Genomic DNA, 26,749 nt, shown 5'->3' on the forward strand with positions numbered 1-26,749 from the left:
GAATGTCATCTTCCAGCGTGTGTAGTGCCAACAGTAAAATTCGGAGGTGGTGGTGTTATGGTGTGGTCGTGTTTTTCTCGGAGGGGGCTTGCACCCCTTGTTGTTTTGAGTGGCACTCTTACAGTGCAGGCCTACATTGATGTTTTAAGCACTTTCTTGCTTCCCACTGTTGAAGAGCAATTCGAGGATGGCGATAACATCTTTCAACACGATCGAGCACCTGTTCATACTGCACGGCCTGTGGGGAAGTGGTTACACGACCATAACATCCATGTTATGGACTGGCCTGCACCGAGTCCTGATCTAAGTTCCTATAGAATACCTTTGGGATGTTTTGGAACGCCGACTTCGTGCCAGGCCTCACCGACCTACATCAATACCTCTCCTCAGTTCAGCACTCCGTGAAGAATGGCTGCCATTCCCCAAGAAACCTTCCAGCACCCGATTGAAAGTATGCGTCCGAGAGTGGAAGCTGTCATCAAGGCTAAGGGTGGGCCAACACCATATTGAGTTCCAACAGTACCGATGGAGGGAGCCATGAATTTGTAAGTAATTTTCAGCCAGGTGTAATGATACTTTTGATCACATAGTATATATATATATATATATATATATATATATATATATATATATATATATATATATATATATATATATATATATATATATATATATATATGTCAACTCGTCTTGACGAACGAAGGCGGTCGGTTCCGGAAGTGGTCTATTCCGGTGAACTACTTCCAGTATAGGAATAGGCACGAGTAAGTTCTTAAAAACTCGACTCGACTGGAAGCAGACATCTTTAAACTCGACTCGAGAACTCGGTTCGAAAAAAAATCCCCAACTAGACTCGAATTTAGATCGAGTTTCGAGTCGAGTCGAGCCAAAATGAGCCATTTCGAGCCAAATCCTTTGTGTAGTTCCAATACTACTCTCTTCAAGTATCCTACGTAGACAATATAATTATGAATAATATTACTACTGCTACTACTATAACTAAGTATTATAATTATAACACCGTGTATAAACGTGAAATATAGGCGGTTTGTATCTGAATACTAAAAATTAGTTGACTCTCGATCTCGGTCGTCAAGAACTCTTGAGGAGGCAAGGACATTGGTCACGAGTTCTGGGTTCGAGCCAAAAATTGTTAAAAGTTATAGGACTCCGGCCAAATATGTTCAAAACTGCTCAACAACTCAAGCGGCTCGCTCATAGCTCATTCACAATCGAGCCGAACCAAGAAGTGAGCCGAGCTAACAGTTCACCCAACCGAGTCAACTCGAGCCGATGGCTCACCCGAAACGAACCGAACCGAGCTGATTGCTCACCCCAACCAAGCTGGTTCGAGCCATCGGCTCAGTTGAGCTGACTCGAAGCAAGCCGATGGACTCGTTTCAACGAAGCTGGCTCGAACCATCAACTCCAATTGAGCCGAGTCGATGACTCGCCCCTACCGAGAAGGCTCAAGCCATCGGCTCAACTGAGCCCAGTCGATGGGTAATTCCAACTAACCCAGCTCAGCTCAAGCTGTTCACTCAGTTGAACGGAGGCAAGCCGGTTGACTTCATTATCCCGGTTGGGCGTCTGCTTTGGCTAAAAAAAAATAGACCGTGCAGCTCTCAGCCTTGATGGTAAGAACTACAGTATATTTATATTTGTGCCCACGGCGTCATTAACTTGTTCCCACCAACGAATTTCGAGGTACTTTGTTGTGCATTTTTGTGCGTGTTTTATGCGGATTTGTGCGCCTACTCCCGTTTCGTGCATCACCAAAGCGGGTCAAAATGGGCCTACAAATATGGCGGAAGAAGTTAATGCTGTTCCGCCACCAACGAATTTCGAGGTCGTTTCCTTCACATCGTTTTGTGTGCCTATTTCCACGTTTTGTGTGTCATGCGAAGTTGGTCAAAATGAGTCTCTAATTTGGGACGAAAGTGACCCACTGATCCGCCACTAACGGAGTTCGAGATCGTTGCTTTTGCATCGTTTAGTGCCTTTTCTTCCCATTTTAACGCGTATTTTCATGTTTTGTGAGTCATCGGAAGTGGGTCAAAATGGGCTTCCAAGATGGGACGAAATGACCCACTGTTCCGCCAGTATCGTATTTCGAGGCCGTTTCTTTTGCATCGTTTTGTGCCTGTTTTGTACCGTTTTTGTGTCAGGAAGTGGATCAAAATGAACCTACGAATATAACGAAATAAGTTAATGCTGTTCCGCCACCAAGAATTTGGAGGACGTTTCCTTCACATTGTTTAGTGTGTGTTTTGTACCGTTCTGTTCGCCTATTTCCACGTTTTGAGCATCACCAGAAGTGAATCAATATGGTCCATCAAGGTGCGAGGAAAAAGAGCCACTGTTCCGCCACTATCGAATTTGGAGGTCGTTTCTTTTGCATCGTACAGTGATTGTTTTGTACCGTTTTGTGCGCCTATTTCCACGTTTTGTGCGTCAACGTAAAAGGGTCAACATGGTCTATGAGTATAGCGGAATAAGTTAATGCTGTTCCGTCACCATAGAATGTCGAGGTTGTTTCCTTCATATTTTTTTTGTGTGTGTGTGCATGATTTGTGTTGCTTTGTGCGTCAATGGAAGTGGGTGAAAATGGGCCTTGAAAGTGCGATGAAAATGTGTTTTGCTCCCATGTTTGTAGGCCATCTTTGACACCTCCTGTGGGGCACACAATGTGAAAATATGCGCAGACACGGTACAAAACAGGCAATAAACGATGCGAAAGAAACCTGGAAATTCGATAGTGGCGCAAGAGTGGGTCATTTTTGTGCCATCTTAGTGGCCCATTTTGAATCGCTTCTAGTGATGCACAAAACGTCGAAATAGGCACACAAAACGACACAAAACAAACATTAAACGATTTAAAATTAACGACTTCGAAATTCGATAGTGGCGGAACAGTGGCTCATTTTCGTCCCATTTTGACCCACTTCCAGTGACGCACAAAACATGGTAATAGGCGCACAAAACGGTACAAAACAGGCATTAAACGATGTGAAATTAAAGACCTCGAAACTCGATAGTGGCGGAACAGTGTGTCATTTTCGTTTCACATCGGAAGCCCATTTTGACCCACTTCCGGTGATGCACAAAACGTGGAAATAGACGCACTAAACGGCACAAAACTATGCGAAAGAATGCACCTCGAAATTCGTTGGTGGCAGAACAGTGGGTCATTTTCGTCCCTCGTTGGAGGCCCTTTTTGACTAACGTCCAATAACACACGAAACGTCAAAATGGGCGCACGAAACAGGCACTAAAGGATGCTAAAAAAGTGACCTGGAAATTTGATAGTGGCAGAACTATTGGTCATTTTCGTTACACCTCCGAAGCCCATTTTGACCCAATTCCAGTGACGCACAAAACGTGGAAATGCAAACACAAAACGGCACAAAACAAGCACTAAATGATGCGAAAGAAACGACTTCAAAATTTGATAGTGGCGGAACAGTGGGTCATTTTCGTCCTATTTTGCAGGCCCATTTTTACCCACATTCGGTGACAGATAAAACGTTGACATAGGCGCACAAAACAGTGCAAAACAGGTATTAAACAATGTGAAATTAACAATCTCGAAATTCGATAGTGGTAGAACTCTTGGTCATTTTCGCCTCACCTTGGAAGCCCATCTTGACTGACTTCCGATGACGCAAAAAACTTGAAAATACAAGCACAAAAAATGCACTAAACCAGTGGTTCTCAAACTTGTTGTTACCACGACCCACATTAAATATTGAAAAATATTTTATGGCCCACCTACTTTTATTCAAATACACATTGGCATTCTGCGTAATGGTGGTGTATTTCAAAACAATTAAATTTTGTAAATCATATCTGATTTTTCCGTAGAAAGGTAACGCAGAGTTAAAACTACTCCCGACGCAATTCCCTATTCCGTGACAGATTCTGACTCACCCACTCTTTCCATCCTAACCCAGCGTTTCTACTGACTGTACAACAGGGCAGGGCTCTGAGTAGCCACATCCTCTTCACCTACTTAACAAGCGTTTCCCATTTTTATTTTCTGAATAGTAAGTTACAACATCTGTTTCTACATCAAAATAAAATTTTCATAATTAAAAGGATAAACTTCTGGCTATCCACCAAAAAACGGCCCGCGACCCACACTTTGAGAAACACTTCACTAAACGATGCGAAGGAAACGATCTAGAAATTCGATAGTGGCGGAACAGTGGTTTTGTCGTCCAATCTTGGAGGCCCATTTTGACCCACTTCCGTTGGCGCACGAAACGTGGAAATAAGTGCGTAAAACGGCACAAAACAGGCACTAGGTGATGCTACAGAAATGACCTCGAAATTCGATAGTCGTGGAACAGTGGGTCATTTGCGTCACGCTTTGGATGACCATTTTGACCCACTTCCTGTGACGCACGAAACGTAGAAATAGGAGCACAAAACCGAATAAAACAGACACTAGGCGGTCTGAAGGAAACGACCTCGAAATTTGTTGGTGGCGGAGCAGCATTACCTTGTTTCGCCATATTTGTACACCCATTTTCACCCACTTCAGGTGACGCATAAAACGAGGGAATAGGCGCACAAAACGGCGCAAAGCACCCACAAAACAATGCAAAGGAAACGACCTTGAAATTCGTTGGTGGCGGAACGGCGGGTCATTTTCGTCCCTCGTTGGAGGCCCATTTTGACTCACTTCCGATGACGCACAAAACGTGGAAATAGGCGCACAAAATGGCACAAAACGATGTGAAGGAAACGATCTAGAAATTCGTTTGTGGCGCAAGAGCATTAACTTGTTCCGCCATACTTGTAGACCCATTTTGACCCACTTGCGGTGAGACACAAAACGTGGGAGTAGGGGCACAAAACGGCACAAAACAGGCACAACACGATGCAAAAGAAATCATGTCGAAATTCGTTGATGGCTTAGCAAGTTACTAATGCCGGTGCTCACGGTATTTGACGCTGTCTCGTTATAAAAATCTATCGTCATCTCGCTATCTAGACGAGACGAGATGCACTAAAAGTATCCCTCGAGATGCACCCTGTCTTGAGTACCACTAAAAGTATTCCACAATACTGCTTACATTTATCATGGCTATCGTTTTCCAGGATAATAAGATCATGATTTCAAAACGAGTTAAAACTAGCTCAACGAGGGAGCTATTTATCAAACTCTGCTCGACACGAAACTCGACTTCAATTTGGGGAGCTAAAAATGAACAGAACGTTTCCTATCATTTTTTAAAAAAATCTTTTATTGTTTATGGGGGGACTTTCTACGTATGAGAAATTGGTAGTGGGTTGATTTGTAAAAATAATCGAAAACGATCGATATTAAATGAGAAACTAAAAATACAGTGCTTCGCATTACATATCCACTGCTTTCTAATATAATAATTGCTGAAGCTTGTGTTTAGCGTTCAGAGCACAAGGAAATCAAGCCACATGGTTGTGAGAAAAATATACATAAAATTTGTACTATAAGCTTTATTACATGGAAATTTTAAGTTTGTATGGTACGCTTAATTATATGGAAAATTTTATACTTTTTTTTCCTTTACGTTGTCTACTTTACCTTGAATTGGAACTTTCAAGTTTTATTCTTTTTTCCACTGAAAAGTATATATAATTCAACAGGGAAATAATTATCAATGATAATTATAATAATTATCTATATAATTGAATTCATCGTAATTTGGTTCATTACAAATACTATACCATTTTAGTTCGTAAAGGCAAGATTCACCGTTATTGTAATAGAGCGGTGTCTGAGCTATTGAGCGAAATTCAAACTCCGATGAGTGATAATTTCATAGCCTTGTTTTGTTACAACTTTAAACTCTTTAGTCAGTAGAGAAGAGGGTGTGAATCATAGGGCAGAGTTAATGAAAATTGGTTTTGGTGATCTGTGGGTCACAGTGGGTAAGAGTGGTTCATGGTAGGTGGTGGGTCAGAGTGGGTCACTTTGGGTCGTGGACTAGAGTGGGTCAGAGTGGGTCACGGTAGGTCGTGAGTCACGATGGGTGGTGGGTCAGTAGGTCGTGGCTAAAGTTTTCATTGATCCATGCCCTTTCTGAACTACAGTGTCGAATATTAATCAGTGAAAATCTATTGCAATTGATCAATTAACTGAAAGTAATTGCTGTGGAAATCAATTGCAATTGAATTAATTGCCAATTATTTTCAATTGTTATTGAATGACTGAATACAATCGCAATTACTTTCCACTGCAATTATTTTCAATCAATTGATTAATTGCAATTGATTCTCATTTATTAATGGTCAACTGCAATTAACAATTGATCATTACTTATTTCAATTATTAATTGCAATTAACGATTAAATTTACAGATTAATTGTTAATTGTAATTCAATTGAAATTTGTCCAACACTGTCAGAAACTCGGAAAATGAATATCCAAGTGCTGTCTATATGTCCAGTCTCTACGTTACAAAATGCATTTTGAATAAATATGGCTAATATCCTAGGATAAAATACTGACAACTACATCATGCACATTTTAAGTAGTGGATTGGTATCTGCCACGGTCATATTTGGTACTTCGAAAATGTTTATTAAGCAGACGGCCGATTCCAAATTTTAAGTAAATTGGTGATGTATGATAACATTTAGTGAGACGCTTCGTCAGAATTGTTCTTTTTTTTTGGGGGGGGGGGAATTTGGTTTGTGTATCTTGTTTGTCCGTGTTTCCGGGACACAAACATTTCTATGAATTAAATAGTTAAGCGTTTCAAGAATATTGTATGTTCCATCTGTACTTTAAAATCTTCCTACTTAAACCGGAAGTGGTAGAAATTCATAACCATTTCCGGTTTCAATATTAATTGAGAATAATATGCCATATAAACCAAATTCCTAGGTTATGTGCACGTGGCATTGTTATTTACTTATACAGGGTGTAAATGAGCTATACCGACAAACTGTAAGAGGTGATTCATTACATCAAAATAAGACAAAAAGTTTGTGTAGACCTGTAGGGAAAAGTGCATAGTTTCAGAGCTAGGGCTGTCCAAAATCGCGAAAAAGTCAAATTTCAACCCTATTTCGAATTCGAGAAATTGAGGATGGTGGTTCTTATCACGGTAAGGGAAGTTATGCATACGCAATCCAAAACTGTATATTTCATTAATTTTCAGTGGGTGTACAGAGTATTCCATAGAAGGTGAAATTCCCAGACATGTCATCAACCGAATTTTGAGATATAATCTGACTTTACGATTGGTCCAAAAAAGGCAAACAATAAGCCTTGATAGCAGTGAACAAAGAATAGTGCGATGTCGGAAGTGTTAAGGATCGTCAGTATCACGGTTTCTCGTACTCGGGAAAACGCATGCTGCAATGTTTTCTTTCACGCTTATAAGTGAGGAAAATGTGAAGTATATCGTGACGAAATACATCGCATCACATGCTATTCCGAACACAAGAAAACATGAAGCTGCCGGTTCCTAACACTTCCGATTTCCCTCTGAAGCACTGGATGTCCATAATTGTCAAGACTTATCTTCTGCCTACTTTGGACATTGCTTGAAATCAGGGTGTATGTGAAAACTCTATTGAGAGCGTATCTGAGTATTACACCCTGTAGGGAATACCCTTTATACCTATTGATAATTGGCGAAATATGCACTTTTGGATTGTGTATGCGTGGCTTCCTTTACGCTGATAAGGACCGAAATCCACAGTTTCTGGAATTCGAAATAGGGCCTGTTGCTGTGACAGGACAAACCGGTCTTTCATCATTATCAACGTTCTCGCGTCCCTCGCTGAAGCGTTTGTGCCACTCAAACACTTTAGTACGTGGCATCGTGTGATTGTCACCGTACACATCCAGCAACAGCTTCACACACACACTCGGTGATATCTTTGATTTTACAAGCAATTTCAAGTTAATGAGCTGCTCAATGTTCACACTTGCCATTCTTCCACCAACACAATTGTACCCTTCCCTCTTCAATCGATGCTTATAAAATAAATCCGACTGAGAGCGGCAACTCATGTATATAAATCTTTGCTCGAAGGTTCAAGGTTGTTCTGGGTGCATGCACTCCCCAGTGCTTAACGTATATTACTGACGGGATTGTCAGTCCCATTACTTTTTAGTCGAGCCTCGTACAGTGAGAACTGTTTTCAATATGAATTTAGCGTCAGATAAACAGGTTACATCTCTCACATTATCTCTCTATTGTAGCTGGAAGTTCAAGATCTACTACTTTCAGTCCCAAAGTTCAATTCTGATAGTTTGGAAGTCTATTGCAGTTTCACAAATATAAAACGATACACACTTGTTTTTAAGTCTTATTATGCGACTTAGTCCTGTCACCACGGCATGGCGCGTCCTCAAGTTGCGGATCGAGGAGAAGGCCTCTAGATATAGAGGTTAGCTGTGAATATACTGAATAAGCAGTTGCGGACAGCCGACTAGGAGTGGTCCTCCAGCTTGGGGGTTTGGGTAGGGCTAACAACCTCATCCTGTAGAAAAAGCACTTGTTCAGAAATATTCACAAAAGCCTCGGACAAGGACTGATAACTTGGCACGACCTCAGCAAAAGAAAATGGACATGAAATTTGGAGCATGCAATATTAAGAGTCTTTATAGGGCAGGCGCGTTAAAATCCGTAACGCGTGAGTTATAGAAATACAGGATGGACGTAGTAGGAGTTCAGGAAGTTAGGTGGGAAGGAAATGGATCTGTGAATTCCGGAAATTTTACGTTCTTTTACGGGCAAGGAAATAAAAATCACCAGTTAGGAACAGTGTGTTTCGTTCATAAACGTATATTACCAGCAATTAAACGGGTTGAATTTGTTACTGACAGACTTTCTTTTATTACTCTTAAGGGACGGTGGTGTGATGTTATTGTTTTAAATGTACATGCCCCAACTGAAGATAAGGATGACGACATAAAAGACAGTTTTTACGAAGAAGTGGAACGGATATTTGACCAACTCCCGCGATACCGTATGGAAATTCTATTAGGGGATTTCAATGCGAAGGTAGGACGAGAGGATATTTTCAAACCGATTATAGTGAACGAAAGTCTGCATAAGGAAAGTAATGACAACGGTGTTAGACTCGTGAACTTTGCAACATCCAAAAACCTAATCGTGAAGAGTACAAAATTCCCACATCGCTTGGAATACACTTGGACATCACCAGATGGGAAAACACATAATCAAATTGATCACGTTTTAGTAGATAGAAGAAGGCAATCTAGCATAATCGATGTCCGATCGTTTAGAGGGGCTGATTGTGACACTGACCACTACCTGGTAGCAGGGATAATACGAGAGAGGTTATCGTTGAATAAAGGTAATATTCATTGTCCGAAAACGGAGAGATTCAATTTAAAGAAATTAGAAGAGAGCCCGGTAAGGGAGGAATACCAGATTGAAGTTTCGAATATATTCTCAGCTTTAGAAGATTCGAAATGCACTAATGTTGAGGATACCTGGATTGAAATTAGAGATAGCATTAAAATTTCAGCAAAAGAAAAATTGGGACACGCGGGAATACGTAGGAACAAACCATGGTTCGACCAGAAATGCATAAAACTAGCAGAGAAGATAAAACAGGCAAAATTACGCAATCTACAAAATCCGAATGAAATAACTACGCAAACTTTCGCAGATATCAGGTGGGAAACTTCCAAAACGTTTTGAACAAAGAAACGCGATTTTCTGAAAGCTAAAATTAAGGAACTTGAGGATAATAGTAAAAATAAAAACATCCGGGACATGTATAAGGGAATCAACGAATTTAAGAAAGGCTATCTACCTCGTGCTTATATATTAAAGAAATGTGACGGTACAGTTCTCACTGACACGGATAGCTTCTTAAATAGATGGAAATATTTCTTTGACGATTTGCTTAACACGCAACCAAAACCTAGTGTGCGTGGAGAAAAGGAGATACACACCGCAGAACCGTCTATTCCAGAACCCAACCGAATAGAAGTAGAAACCGCTATAAATAAATTAAAGGAACACAAATCTCGGGGTGTAGATGAAATTCCGGCTGAGTTAATTTTAGCTGGAGGCGAAAAATTGTGGAACAAGATACACAAACTCATTCTCCTTATCTGGAACAAGGAAGAATTGCCACAAGAGTGGAAAGAATCAATCATTGTTCCAATTCACAAGAAAGGCGACAAAACTGACTGTAATAATTATCGAGGCATTTCTCTTCTGTCAACATCCTATAAAATCCTTTCAAATATTCTGTTAGCAAGATTGACCCCATACGCAGATGAAATTATTGGAGATTATCAGTGCGGATTTAGACGAAATCGATCAACTATCGACCAAATATTTACTATTCGCCAAATACTCGAAAATAAGTGGGAATACAATACCCCGGTACATCAATATTTATTGATTTTAGAAAGGCGTACGACTCGGTTAGGAGAGAAACATTATACAACGTTCTTACAGAACTTGGAATACCGAGAAAGCTAATTAGATTAATTAAGATATATTTAAATGAGTCCCAAAGTAAAGTCCAGGTAGGAAAATTTTTGTCCACGAGCTTTCACGTCGAAAATGGCCTGAAACAAGGAGATGCGTTGTAGCCATTATCATTTAACTTCGTTCTGGAATACGCTATAAGGAAAATCAAAGATAACAACCCGGGCCTAGAGTTGAACGGTATTCTCCAGGTTATGATATATGCTGATGATGTAAATTTAATAGGGGATGATAGGAGAACAATAGAAATAAATGCAGAAATCTTATTAAACGCTTGCAGGGACATGGGTTTAGAAATAAATGCAGAGAAAACTAAATACATGGAAGTGCGTCGGGACCGGAATACAGCAAATTATGGATGTGTTAAAATGTTAAATAATACTTTTGATAAAGTGGATAGTTTCAAATATCTAGGATCAATATTAACAGACGGAAATCATATTCACGGAGAAATTAAATGTCGACTAAAAGCAGGGAATTCGTGTTACTACTCGGTTCAAAATCTCTTGTCGTCGCGAATTCCGTCGAGGAGTTTGAAGCTTAAAATATTCAAAACGATAATCATGCCTTTTGTTCTGTATGGTTGCGAAACATGGTCACTTGCTCTGAGGGAAGAGCATAGACTGAAAGTATTTGAGAACAAGATCCTGAGACGAATATTCGGACCCAAGAGGAACGGGGATGGGGAATGGCGGAAACTTCATAACGAGGAACTACATAATTTATATGGTTTACCCAACATTGTTAGGGTCGTCAAGTCTAGGAGGCTTAGGCGGGCGGGTCATGTAGCTAGAATGGAAGAAAGTAGAAACACTTTCAAAGTCTTGACTGGAAGACCAATCGGAAAACGACCATTAGAAAGACCTAGGCGCAGATGGGAGGACAGTAGTAAGATGGATCTCGCAGAGATTGGAATACAGAGTAGAAACTGGATGCAGTTAGCTAAAGATAGTGGAGAACTTTTGTGAATGCGGCATTGAACCTTCGGGTTCCATAGGCCATAGAGTTAGTTAGTTAGTTAGTTATGATGCGACTTAGTTGAAATGCTATAGCTCCAAATGAATTAAATTAAATGCAAAGTACTTGGTACTTCTACTGTCTACATGTAAGATGCTAAAGGTATTATTTTCGTATCACTTCTCTCATCCTGAAGTATATTTGGCAATTTTATTCGGATGTAGTACAGATTAATGCTTGTAATTGGTTGTTACACAGTCTATTGATATTATTTTAATACATAAAAGAACTAAACATATTTGGTTGATATAGGGCAACCATACATCCCGTTTTGATCGGGACAGTCCCGCTTCCAGGGCGTGTCTCGGCCGTCCCGTCAGTAGATGGAAAAAGTAATATTTGTCCCATTAAATGCAAGCAAAAAAGAAGTAAATAAAAATACAGACGTTACGGGCATGGTGAGAGATGCTAGTGGCTTGGCACCTGCGGGTAAGCATGTTGGTTGGGTGTCGGGGTAACATTGGAAAAATCAGTGAAATGCAAGGAGGTGTTCGTTGTCTACAGAAGCGTTCTTTTCTTGAGGATTGTGCGCGTCCCAATCAGACTTTTGTGCAATTTAAGTGCGGAAACAGTAATTGTATATATGCTTCCAGATGTGTGGACGAAAATCGGATATTTTAAAATTAGTGATAGAAATTTTGCATACGAACATAATCTATGGTTTTACTGCTGTGTTCATTTACACTCCGAATTTAATGAAAATTTTCTTTTCCACTAAATACGTGAGCAGATATATAGATATATATGAATGTGTCGTTTTCCAGAATATATATATATATATATATATATATATATATATATATATATATATATATATATATTTGATTTTAAGTTCTTCCGGTTTTAGCTGTTAAAATTATGGTCACCCTACATTGATACTGAAAACATCTACTTAAGATGATACATGTAAGTATAACTAATTACAGAATTTGCTATTTCTGTTATGAAATGTTAAAGAAATGCGAAAGGAATACTCAAGAAGTTCAGCAGACTGAATAATACTTTTTGAGTAACAGAGAAAGGTTTCAGAATTTATCATTTAATTTACATTAAAAAATAAACAAAAAAACCTTAAATGAAATAAATTGATCAAATGTACACCAAAAATATTCCTGCGCGTGACTTACTATTCTAAAGTAGCAAATATGAATATTTGGTTTTAAAAAGAAAATGCATTTATAACGTACACTTTCCTATTTATTAACTGACATTCACTTACTTATAGGTAGGAGGCGGAAGTCCTTCTGAAACACAGGATAGCACAGCTGTCTCCCCATCACGTACAGGGATGACATTTTGGTGGTCATTCAATCGTGGAAGAAATGTTTCACGATGTTCTGAAATAAATAAGATACACACATTCTTTACTTTAAATAACAAATCCATGAAACAAACAAAGAAAAAAAAACAATATACATATATAATTGCAAATCATCATAAATTGGTACAAAGCATGGTAGATCCCTACTAATTACATGTTCTACTACAATATTTCTGACAAGAACTACCCCGTGACTACTTGATACAGACTTTAACTCGTAGCAATGATTCGAAAACCAACATCCACTGTTTCTCAGATCCTTATTACCGTTGTACGGCAACTTGGTTTGTTACATTTGTTCTTCAGCTTTGGCTGTAGTCGATAGTTGTATCAATTACTAGTTATAGGAATAGGGTGGTTTTCCAAACTGGTTGGATTGTATCCATCTAAACCCTTCCTACCCTTTAATAATATGAATTGGTGTTTCTTTTTTTATTTTTATTATTATTATTATTATTATTATTATTATTATTATTATTATTATTATTATTATTATTATTTACTTCGATTTCATGTTAATAACATCTTGCGAAAGCTAGAAACTGGGAATCAATGCAATCTTCGTACAACTACTGTATGAAGACCTGGAAACTAGATTGTTAGAACTCAGAACCAAGTACTTTGAGTTCTTTGCGAGACATTATTCACGTTATTTTCATTTTTAACTTAGAATACTATCAGGTAATTAGTGTGAAGTTAAATCATTGATGAGCGAAGGGTTAAAAGGCATATCAATATTTATTTGAAACCTATGTTGGAAGTAAACATAAATTCATTTTTTTAAATATATGGGAATCATTGATACATCTCTCAACTGCTTTGTGTATTGTTCTGAGGTCTCAGTTTCAAATCTTAGGAACAATACATTTCTTCAAGAAATCATTCAGAGGGAAGGGGAAGGGTATAACAAACACAATAGACACCATAAAGTTCAAAATTTGTCTTACATGCCTAAAAGTCATAAGAAATTTAATGGAAAATTCTTATAAATATTATTGATACAATATTGCTGAACTCAAGGGTTGCCGACCATTAACAAACCAGGCAAACTGTCTCTGGGTCAACCTTAGATCGTGATTGCTTTGTCAAGAGATAAGTACTATTGCATTTACCAAACGAAACTATGAGTTATAGTTAAATCAGTGGAGCAGTGGTTGGGTGGCCCATGTCTTTCATCTGTAGTTCAAAAATATCAAGGGCGTTCAAGTCAATCAGGAACTTTTTTGAGGTTTAAGATCGAATCCCAGGATAGAACTAGCAACCATGTCCTGTTACTGGTGGGCGATACACATTCTCCACGTCAGTCCAGAGACTATTTTTGAAAACAACGGACAAATGTATGAACGTGCACTCGAAGCAGCGTGTGGTGATAAAGATTCTAGCAAAGGTGACCTAAGTCGAACTGAAATTTGTAGAAGGCATCAACCATAATACAGTGATGAGACACTAAGCCACAGAAAGGCATTTGAATAGTGTCTCTTAGAGATGAATTTATTTCTATCACTGACGATCTTGTCATGGCATATCCCAGCTCGCAGTCATCATTCCTTGAAATATTCAACTCATCATTGGCAATCGTCACTTAACCTGTCGTGAAATTGCAAAACTATGTAATCTTTTGCTGGTAACAATAAATACAATAATAATTCATGACCCTTCGCTGTTCCGAAAAGTGAGTGTATACTGGTTCTGGAACAGCTTTCAACTTTTGACATTCACAGAAGTGATGAAATCTGCACTTAACTGAATGGCTTCCGAGTGACTTTCACCTATTTGTACCCCTAAAAGGATCTCTGATATCGACATTTCCACAGTCGTGAAATTAAGTAGGCTGCCCTATGCTGTTGCAGACATACTGACAAATCTTTCTAGGTGGAAGAATTTCAGACGTTAGTTAAACGCTGGGATAACTCAATAATAGAGTTACGAAGAAAGCAGCCATTGCAATTTAACCTATAAACTATATTTATCATATAATATGTAAATATATTTCTTATATACTTGCAAAAAGAAAGTCTCGTATTTCGTTGAATATAATTCGTATGTTGGAAGTTGGCAATTAAGAAGCTGGATTGATACAATATTTTGAGAACTATAATGAAATATTACATACGCACAAGAATTGAGTGATTACGACATCATTGTGGAGGTACTCACATAATCACATATCCATTTTTATTACTCCGATAAGAAGCTTTAAAAAATACACCTAGTTGAAATATCAGTTCTTCACACGAGAAAAAATATGTTTATTCAAGAGCGAATGAAAGCAATTAGAAAAAAAAAATATAATACAATATTTATAAAATGCATTTACGTGTAAATGATGTAATAGATGTTTGCATGCCTTTTCTTACATGCCAGAAATTTAATTGCGCAATTTTGGACATTGTAATTGTACGAGAGTCAAACACCTGCATCATGTGAAAATACTGAAAGCAAAATGTAGCTCACTTAACACACTTATTGTCATATTAGTTGAATTTAACTCACACTAATTTTAAGCCCAGCGCCTCGTGAATCAAATATATGTAGCACGTGGTTGCGCAAGCGACTCAAGCTACCATGCTGTAACATGTATGTAATCTGATGGAAAGCCTTTTAGGGAGAACCCACCAGTTGCTTCTTAAAGATTAATTATTTATGTTTTTATTGTTACAGTAAGTTCTTAATCTTTTTCGTAACACAACACAGCGGCCAGCAAGATTTTTTTTTCTAGTATGGTAGTCAATAAATTAACAACATATTTTAAGTATCAAATTTTACACTTTCCAAAATTATCATATTGTTTGTTTTTAATTAAATTTTCAACATATATATATTGTAAATAACTAAATCAGAACACATATAAAGCGAGTCAAAAGTCTTTGGATACCCTTTTGTCTCTTCCTGTATGTACGAGAAGAAAATGTAGAGAATGTGTATGGAAACTTTGCATACAGGAGTAAATCATCTCAGCACACAGAACAAAGCAGCGTCTGCGAGGAATTTTGTTTCAGGAACGAACGACTGCATTATTCTTCAATTTGCATCGTGTTTCTTTGTCGACATATCTCCTACACATTGCATTTTTTTTTTCCTGCCACAACAGCTAAACGAAGTAATTTCAACTATCCTTTCTGCAACAAACGTTACGAGAATAGAGAATATAAAGTGTAGCCTGACTTGACAGCCCACCACCTTGTTAATTACATATTACATCACTAATGGCAGGGTCAGCTTTCTCCATTAACACAGCGTAATCAAATTGTGTCACATTTCATTTCATTCCCTTTTCCTCGTCAAAGTTCTATGACATTAAAGAGGTTCGGTACCGCATAAATGCTGTTCTGTTCTCTCTGATCATAGCGGAGGATCAATTTAATGTATTACATTTTCTGAGGCACGTTTCAAAACTGTGACTGGAACACTATTTTGATGGAATAAACAAAAAAAAAAAGTATTGAGTTTACTCAATGGTTTATATCCATCATTTACAACTTCTGACTTAGATTCGAACTACAATTTAAAACCACAAATAAAAAAGAATCGATGACATAATGCACAGTAAAATACAATTCCTTGTCTTTTTATCTGACATTGTATTTATACAGGGTGTACAATATACAACGCAACCCGGATTTTGGGGTATTAGAACTTTTGAACCTGAAGTGATACACAAATAATGGTTATACCAAAATGAAGCCTTGTTCATGCATATATTTTTAAACTAGGAAACAACGATTGAAGTACACTAGGAACCACACAGTGTTGCCAGATGTAACCGAAGGTGTAAATCATTTTTCAAGAACGATATTGATCGGAGGGTTTCTGGATATAGTTTTCTGAACTTAGCTGGCAATGCTGAAGGCATAGAGAATCAGTATGTTGCCTATTTGACTACATATTCAATTTACAGCAAAAATCGTTAGAAAAAAAAAACAGTTAAAATGGAAAATATAACTAAAATGAATGTATGTCTGGCAAACACATAGTTATTACATTTAAATAACTTCATTCACTGTCTTACTTTTTTATTGTAGTGTAGTGTTCCTTTCATTAATTCATGCTATATGAGAACATACTACAACACTGTTTAATGTGGAGCCCTAATTACCGGAACATGTTTAAGATTCTACAATTGCCAATCGAATCTTGTATCCCGTGGGACAAAGGCGTGCGCGCTACTCACTATATTAGTGAGGACTATTCACTGACTAAGTAGAAGAAATAAAAGGTAAGGGCCTACGAAAGACATACCATGTTTCATTATGGTGGAGAAAAGTTTGCAGATTGAGTTGCCTCATGGCTAAACGGTTAACGTACGTGATTTTGGCTTGGGAGACCGGGGTTCCATTCCCGATAAGAGTTCATGTGGTTTGGATCCCACGTTAATATGTATGTCAACGCTTCATATAGCCTCGCTGCCGAGACGCTAAAATCAAATAAAATCAAATTAAATTTGCAGATCGTGTGGCTCCTATTGCGAAATCTGAATCGCTATTTTAACAGGCGAGTTTCGTTTCACAGTGCAAAACTTCAGTAGACTTTCACACTATGTAAATTCAATACTCAAACTTGAAGTAGTACATCCATAACTGCTGGTTGCGGTAGATTGATACGATTAAAGATAGAATCTCTTCCTCGGACGTTGAACCCATATTGAAAAGTCATTACTCATTATACCTTACTCTTTTTGTTCTATATAGGATAAAGGTTGAAACCGGAAATAGTTAATTTGAACCACTTCTGAGTTGAGTTGATTTTAGTTTAGCGTCCCTTTCAGCAGCGAGGCTATATGAGACGTGGACCTACTGATTAACGTGGAATCCGAACCACATGAGCTCCCGCCGGGAATCGAACCCGGGTCTCCCACGCCAAAGGCGCGTACGCTAACCGCTTAGCCACGGAGGAGCTCTGAACCGCTTCTGAATTGAATACGTAAAGAAAGAGCGTATTCTTGGGTCTTGGTATCTCTTAACGTTTTTTTTCCTCTATTAAAATCAGTATTGATACCGGAAGGCACAGATTCTAATCTGACCAAAATCATTATTGCAGATAAATTGTTTCTAACAAGGGACCTTTCTTTGGTGTTACAGAAAATGTGGAACGAGACTAGAGTCAGTTGATTTGTGTTAGTGAACAAGAAAATCCATAGGCGGAAAAAAATCCCTCGATCGCAACCGTTCCATGCTTATTAGGGGAGTAAGGGCACTGGCAACACAAACACGTTGTGGATAATGAGACGAAATATGGACCGAGTTCGATGAAAATATGCATAGAAGCGCAGTCAAGCATATACTACAATGTGACGTTACATTCGACAATACTCTGACAAGTGAGGGCAGAGGCGTAGCACGTAAGGACAGAGGAGGAGGCGAGTAAGCGCAAGTAAAAATGGTCATATAATTGAGGTAAACGGAGAAGCAAGACGTCAGGGGAATGGTGCAGTAATAATACAGGATCAAGTAATCAATCACAAACTATAGACAGCCTGTAGACGACGCCGTGAAGCAGAAATGGAAGAAAGAGAGCTATGGAGGGGGTTGTCCGTAGGATCCGAACCCCCTCCCCTCGTAACGTCCGATATGTATACACGTAGGCATTAATCTTCATATGTTTGTCACATTTGATACTTTTGATACTGTCTATATATCCCCTCAACACTGCTAGGATCCTACCTCTCACCCTAAATTACTGACTTGCTACGTGCCTGGTTGGAAGTATACATTGAAGGTAAATAGAATTGATTTAGAAGTGTGACTAAAAATATAGAGTAAAACAAATGTAGTGCAACATAATGGACTGCCCACGGTAGATGATTGTGGAGAAGTATTGGAGAGGCCTTCATCCAGCAGTGGATCGACAATGGTCGATTACGATGATGATAACATAAAAGTAAGACAGCAATATACGCCCTTGTGTGAATGCACTGCAAGACACCAAAAAAAAAAAAAAAAAAAAACACTATACTACAGATAAACAACACAACTGTGCACATGTACCTGTACATAGCTGTGATAACGTTTACTAAGAAAGTATCGTCTCTAGGCTGACTACGTTTGTGATTTATTATATTTGTATGACTTAATTGATTAGTGCTAGCGATTTGATGCTACAGTGGCACGGACGACGGACCGCATTTGAATGCTGACAGTTGGGGGGGGAGGCAGACAAAGTCCAAGACACTACTATACTTTGAAAGGTCAGTTCAGGAAGGTGGGGGGCTGCTACCCCCTTGCCTTTCTACTCTCCACCCATGTACTTGACCATGTTCATGATATGTGTTCATACCTTCTATGGAACTTTCTTCCTACGCTATACTCCACGCTTACGCACACTCCCATGTCGTTACGTTTTATGCCTCTGACCTCACTTTTCAGAGTATTGTCGAATGCAACGTCACATTGTAGTATTAACTGCGCTTCTATGCATATTTTCATCGATCTCGGTCCATATTTTGTCTCATTATCCAAAACATGTTTGTGTTGCCAGTGCCCCTATTCCCCCAATAAGTATGGATTGGTTGCGATCGACGTTTTTTTCCATCCTATGGATTTTCTTGTTCACTAACAAATCGATTGACCATAGTGTAGTTTCAAATTTTGTGTGACACCAGAAGAAGGTCCCTTGTAAATGCATGTATTGTCTTTCTTTTCAGAAATAATTTCCTGTTAAATTGTAGCTGCATAGTTGAACACAAATTTAATAATTGAAATACATTGACAAAAGTGTCTGTTTCTAGGAAACCACTCCTCGGTGAGAGCCATCTGCGAAAACTAAACACAAATATTAAATGACTTGTGAACTGCGCATTAACAGCTCAAGTACAAAATGCAATTACAACAGCTTCATTAGGGATGGGCACGAGCGAGGTCGAGCGAGTTTTCATTGAAACTCTACTCGACTCGAAATAGACATCTTTGAGTTCGACTCGAGAACTCAGCTCGAAAAATGTTCTCCAACTCGACTCGAAACTCGACTCGAATTTGACTCGAGATTCGAGTCGAGTCGAGCCAAAACGAGCCAAATCAAGAAACATGCTATGCGTAGTTTCAAGTACATTTTCCAAGAATCCTACATAGACAATATAATTTTTATCAATGATACTTATCAATACTACTACTACTACTACTACTAATTATTATTATTATTATTATTATTATTATTATTATTATTATTATTATTATTATTATTATTATTATTATAACAACACAGTGAATAAGCATGACAGATAGGCTGAATACCGAAAACTAGTTGACTTCTCACCTCGGTAGTCGTGAAGTGTAGGGGGCAAGGACACCGTTCACGAGGTTCTGGGCTTGAGTTCCGGAGGAGGAAGCATTCGAGCTCGAGCCAAAAATTGTTAAAAGTTATAGGGCGCCGGCCAAACATGTACAAAAGGGCTCGGCCCGGGTTTAAGGTTGGCAACGTCTCGAACGGCTCGGCTCACAGTTCATTCACTATCGAGCCAAGCCAACTGCTCACCCAACTGAGACGGCTCGTGCCGAAACTAACCGAGCTGATGGCTCACCCTAACCGAGCTGGCTCGAACGGATGGCTCACCTGAACCGAGTCTGTGGGTTTCTGCTTGGGCTCAAAACTTCGACCACACAGGTCTCAGCCTTGATGGTAAGAACAACAGTATATAATTATATTGGTGCTCACGACATGTGATGCTATCTAGTTAAAAAATCCATTGTCGTCTCGTTAATGGAGACGAGACGAAACGAGATGCGAGCAGTGTACCATCTCGTGAGCAACACTAAAAATATTCCACATTACTGCTTACATTTCTCATGGCTTTCGCTTTTGAGTCTAATCAGGCAATGATTTCAAAACGAGTTAAAACGAGCTGAACGAGCGAGCCATTTATCAAACTTGACTCGGCACGAAACTCGACCTTAAAACAGTGACTCGGCTCTAAACTCAACTCGAGAAAATTACCTTTGACGTGACTCAGTCGAGTTTTAGCTCGACTCGTGACCATCCTTAAGCTTCATGGCATATTGCACTGACAAACGTAACAAGAATATGAGGAGAGCTAAGATTTTATAACACAAAAATAGCATATCAGAAATTTATTTTACTTACAGGTTGGAATAAAAATACGCATTTCCTATGTCCGTAAAGTATTCATACTATCAAAGTCAAACGTAATTTTAAAATAAACCATATATCCAAGTGCTACGGTAGTAAAACAACCAACATACTACCGATTTTTATAATTTATTTTGAAACAAGATCTCTTACAAGGCATAATCTGAATATTTTAACATAACTATTTTTCTTCGCAATACATTTTCAAAATGGTGGTTGTTTGTATTTAGAAATGTCTCAACTAGAGACCTTTCCTTTTTAATATTGATAATCAAATAGTGTTCTGAAATATGAATGACAATAACACTTTACCATCAGAACATGTTTCACTTTTCTATTTCTATTATTATTGTTTATATAGACGAAAATATAATCATGCGTGGTTGCATAACTATCGGATGGCAATACTTCACAAAGCTTACTGTGCCTACTTTTCCAAAATATTCTTTTGATTACTCATATGTGAACAAGAAGACATACATATATTCTGCGGACCAAAATATGTGAAGGTCGATTGACATCTGTCTACATGATTTGAAATAAGATTAGAAAGAGCTATGCAAATTATTGAGGTCAAATATACATCCTTACCTCTTGCACAACTAGATTTCGATTTTACACTAACAATCTTGGTTTTAGCTACTATGGAATATAGTTTCTATTGTCAGTCACTTAGTGATTATTTCGTTAAAAAAATGCTCACGAGTCACGAACATAATGTATTAGCTTTAGCTTCTACGTATCATCATTTATTACTGTCTTCATTGGTATCTTGTTCTTCCACATGGAGTTATCTAAATTAATTAGCAGTGTTATTTTATTGTAAACATGTAATTAAGTTCACTTTTTATAATTATTAATAAATTTGCATTTTAAAACATATTTTTAAAAAAATCTTACTGTAGGTACAACTATTAGGAGAATAAATTACTAAGATTGCAAATATGTGTCGTGTTAGTGTGTGCATTATCTAGTATTATAATATAATATTTAACATGTATCTTTTCTCATCGAATTTATGTATATATATAGTCTAAGACTTTTAAGTTCCGAACTTTTAAGTTTCCACCCTTATATAAAATCTCCTCGTCGTCCTATATAAAATTAATGAGTCAGTCAGTACCAAAATGTACAACTTCCTGGGATCTCAAAATCCTAAATGTTTTAGATTTTCTTTTGTCAGACTATGAACTAAAAGAACTTAATAGTATACGCTATTGTCTTATTGATTTCTTAGACGAAGGATAAACTATGCCTATGCAAACAGACGTTCAGTTGGTTTGTGCAGAAAGAGTGACATAGGGTGTGCCCTGAGACTAGTCTGTGAGTGCTTGGTTTGGTGAGCGTGCAATGAGCTTAGATGTACGATAAAAGTGACAAATTCATTAGGGAAATCAAATATAGTGTGTGTACATAAGTTTAAAAGGGACGAGAGCAGCAATACCCAGAGGTAGATAAGAAACGTGTGAACACAATAAGGTGAATGTATAAACCAAATTTCAAACATGAATATTTTATAAGGGGCTTGTAGCATGAAATGATGCCTTTTTGACTCGATAGTATTACACTTCATCGACACTGAATGGAATTTAATAAGTTCAGTATTACTATTGTTACTTCTCTATAAACAATATATTAAAAAAAATACCACGTTTTTTTTAAATTAATACAGTTTACACAACATACTACTGTGTAGTATAGTCTTAGCCTTTGTACCTCGTTAAAACAAGAATACAACTAAGAGTTTGAGGAGGAAGAACTGACAAGCTCATCCCAGGATTTTAAAAGCCTGAACTTTAGAGCAAAATGTAATGCGATCGTGAACAGGGTTGATGAAATTTAATACAGATAAGTTGATACATTAATGGACAAAATGAAATTTAACACTTTTCGAATTGAAACAGATTGTGATGAAGAGTAATAAAGAAGATGAAAGAGAAATGATAGGAACAGTATATACAGTAGAATGATTCGTGATTCTCCATTGATGGTCCTCCCGGCGTGTTAAAATCAGTTCTCTGAGTTCTGATGTTTAGGCTATGGTTGGACTGGCGGGTTTTGACTCATTTCCGGCGCGAAAACGATACGGAGAATGTAAGTTTCATATATCAAAATGATCTCAAATAAACGTTCTCTTAGATAACAAATACATTATTGCCGTCTGCCAAAACATATAATACTAAGTTTGCAGACTGTACTAAGTTGCTCAGAAATAGTATAGTTCAAAATATTCAATATATATATATATATATATATATATATATATATATATATATATATATATATATATATATATATATATATATATATATATATTCAAAATTTTAAAGTAAAGTTTATACCTCATATTTGCTTTGCTTTCACCGAATTAACATATATGGTTTAGATGATGGTATTTTAAAGCCACACGAATTACACGATATCACGTTACACAAACCGATACTTCATTATAAAATAAATGACTATACTTAAGAACATCTGAACAAAACGTAAAAGCACGACTTTAATTCCTTTCCTTCTTCTAGAGGTTAAGAAATTATACCATGAAGATCAATTTTAGTGTGTTTTTCTCGAGGATAGAAAATGAGTGATCAACTGCAATTGCACGTGCCCTAATCTCGGAGAATGTGAAAGGGGTCACCCTGGTAATGGATGCATGGTATTTTGCATAATGGCATTGGCTAAGAGGCTACCGAAATGGAGGAAGTTCCGCTCCATTGACGATCCTAAGTGAGCTATTATGTGTCATTTGAGGGAGGGGACAAAAGAATCATCGCCTATAAGGACAAAAAGAGTGCTCTCTCCTCCCTCACGTGTGAGTGTGTGTAATGAAGAAAAGAGAAAAGACAAAAAAAAAGTACTTTATTTTTGGATGGGATAATACATTTTGCATTATTTTTGTAGAATGAATCTTTCCTACCAAAGAGCGGTGCTATTGCCATTTTCGAATGCCATCCAACATTGATTAATTTTAAAATATGGTCAATAATTACAATATCAATTTCTGATATTACTGGGACATTAAACTACCACTAGCAGACCAAAGCTGATTTCAGTTTGTTCTACAGTATAATTTATTTGATAGAAATAAGGTTGTTTCAACAATATTCAATTCAAATGATACAATAAAACCTTTATTATATTTCAAACTTAAAAAGAAAAAAAAATCAGACGTAAAAATGTGCTGAGTTTGGAGAGTGACACCCATGGTAACTTATCTCATGTTTGCTAGTTCATTTCGCTTTGCTAGCTTGCATTCATTTATTTTTTTTAAATATATAATTTATTTTATTTTACATCGATTGCCTACTTTACACGCTCTTATAATACATAATAAAAGTAACTACATAAGTATATCTGTGTTTGGCAGTCATAAGCAGGGTAAGGATTTTTAGGGGCATATTTCATACAAGAAAGAGGAAAAATATGCCAAATACAGCGGAAAAGTATACAAAAGTGTGAAATTTTCCTCAACAATTTTGGCAACTAATGGTTTATCTAATTGAAATCAGGCTGAATATAATTGAATAAGATATCCACTAAGTGCCTCTCTATAGTATGAAATAGGACACAAAAGGTCATTTGGTGTGGCCTTGATATTTGGGGAATTTCGACTGTTCTAAGATTGCAACCCCATAGCTCATTTGATTCGAGAGTGACAAATTAAGTTAGTAGATTCACAAGAGTACGGGTGTGGTTAAGTTATAAGATCAGCTCATCCTGTGATGGCCAATCTAGGAGAATCATTTCTAAAGACCAGCAATTGAAAACTGTGATTGCAGACAGGGACTTCTTTGATTAACCCTCTTAAGGTCCTCGGGTCTATTTTGACTCATTTTCGTTTTCAATATTCCATAATTTCTAAAGTATATCATCAAAACTTCTCATATTGAATGACTTTTATTATTTTAGTGTGTTTGTATATATTATTAATACAATCGCCGTAGATGTTTAAATTGAAAAGCTATAAAATTGTTACACATAAGTTCGTCTGGGTCCATTTGGATCCATACAATTTAGCATGTAGGTCTTATGCTGTGTTCGAACCATTGCTCACTAAGATGCTCCTGTTGTTTGGTAAACTCTTTTACCATTTTTGAATGTTGGCGGGAAATTTTCCACAAAACGGGAAATTCATAGCGGCACCAGAAATGAATTGAATTTCCTTGAAATATAAAGAAAATTCTTGCACTGTTCACGCATACGTACACTATATTCAATCAGTGAGGATATCGTTTACTCTGCCGCTCTTACTGTCACTTTCTTTCTTTATCCAGTAGCGCAACCACAAATTTTCGCTTCGGGAGTGGGGGTTGGGGCAAGTATCGGTGTCTTTGATGGATAATGTAAAGTTTTGCTTGCGCAGAAGTAGGTAAAGGAAATTACAGCTCAGGGTCGTTTCCCATTTCCGTTTTTCTTTATTATAAAATCCTCTATAAACAGTATTTTACACAAATACTACAATAATATAACTTCTATAATATTAGGTGAGAATAGGTGACCCTCGACCTGACGGTATCGGAAATTGATCTTCAGTAGCGAACTACATGAAGGGGTGTAGGACCTAACTGCTCCACTGCAAGCAAAAAGAGACGTAAAGTTTCCCACAAGGCTCCACTGCAAGGCAGATGGAAATTATACCGTTAGCTCCGCTACGAGCTAATTCTTTGGGTTTGGGTGGGATAGTTCCTAGGCTCCTCAGCAAGGGAATTTGACTACTCGAAACTGATGGCTGTTCATGGAATACTCTCGGTTATGTAGGTGGTCCAGATGAGACGGTGGTGCTGTGACCAGTGTGCCGCTGTCTGCAGGTGTAGTACTCCATAGTAAGGTGCACGTGGTTGCTGTTAGGAGGGTGCTGTTGGATGTTTACAAACACTCAACATATGCTATAGGAGCATATGTTGGGTGTTCGTAAACATAAGCACGTGGCGCATTACAATATGCACAATTTACATTATATATTGCATAGATATAATTTTGATGTCTGAATAGCCTAATGCAACCCTTCCTGTAGCTCTTCATATTTTCGCGGTTACGTTTCAAATCCATATATTTGCGTTATAAACCATAATATTTAAACTGTCTATGGGCATACTCTCTCAGATTTATTGTATGCATGTGTGTGTGTGTGTGCATTTGTGCTCAGTGGACAATATTGAATCAGTATTTTCTATAACCATACTTTCTTGTTTTAGTTTAAATATTTTCAGCAAGTAATTACTTAAAGCTATTATGTTACAATATGCACATAAGACAACGAACGAAATATAAACAAAAAATTTATTACATAAATCAATATTTCTAACGATCTGTGCATGAGTATATATAAAACTACTCACTTACAATTTATACAAGAGCGTAGGAGTGATGTGCACATTTCAATCCTACGCCCTTGTACAATGCGCAATATTTTAGTACACAAGTCAAGATGTTCTAACGATAACACGTAAATAAAATAACTCGGTATATTACTGCAACATTTAAGCAAACACAATAAAACAAAGACGAAACTTCATAATGGGTCCCCTTATATGTAAACTCCAAACGAGAACATTACTAGGGTTAATGACGTATTGCACACTTTTACCGACCATCAGTCAATAATTGGATTCTGTGACGAGTCATCCATTCAAAGTTCTTAGTCGCACGTTGAACTACCAAACCATCAGGAAAGATCTTCCCTCGCAAGAAGTGCTCGAGATATCGGAAAATGGTAATTAGTGGGAGAGATGTCCCTAGAATAAAGTAGATGTTTAAGGGTTTCATTCTGCAGTTCATGGGAACATTTACCGTACGTTGTGGAAAAATATTGTCGTGCAACGTGACACTATGTCTGTTGACCATTGTA

The 26,749-nt window shown here is 37.6% G+C and overlaps 1 protein-coding gene across 2 annotated transcripts in view; it reads right to left on the reverse strand.

The window, feature by feature from the left end:
- LOC145688242 (cell adhesion molecule Dscam2-like) overlaps positions 1-26,749 on the reverse strand; it is an 802,178-nt gene that overhangs the window by 581,249 nt on the left and 194,180 nt on the right. For both annotated transcript variants that reach the window (XM_081762176.1, XM_081762175.1), the window contains exon 4: positions 12,718-12,835. In XM_081762176.1, the coding sequence (XP_081618302.1) occupies positions 12,718-12,835 (118 nt within the window). The remainder of the gene's footprint in view (positions 1-12,717; positions 12,836-26,749) is intronic.

Source organism: Thermobia domestica, chromosome 6, assembly GCF_964235325.1.
Source record: "Thermobia domestica chromosome 6, izTheDome1.hap1.1, whole genome shotgun sequence".
NCBI lineage: Eukaryota > Metazoa > Arthropoda > Insecta > Zygentoma > Lepismatidae > Thermobia > Thermobia domestica.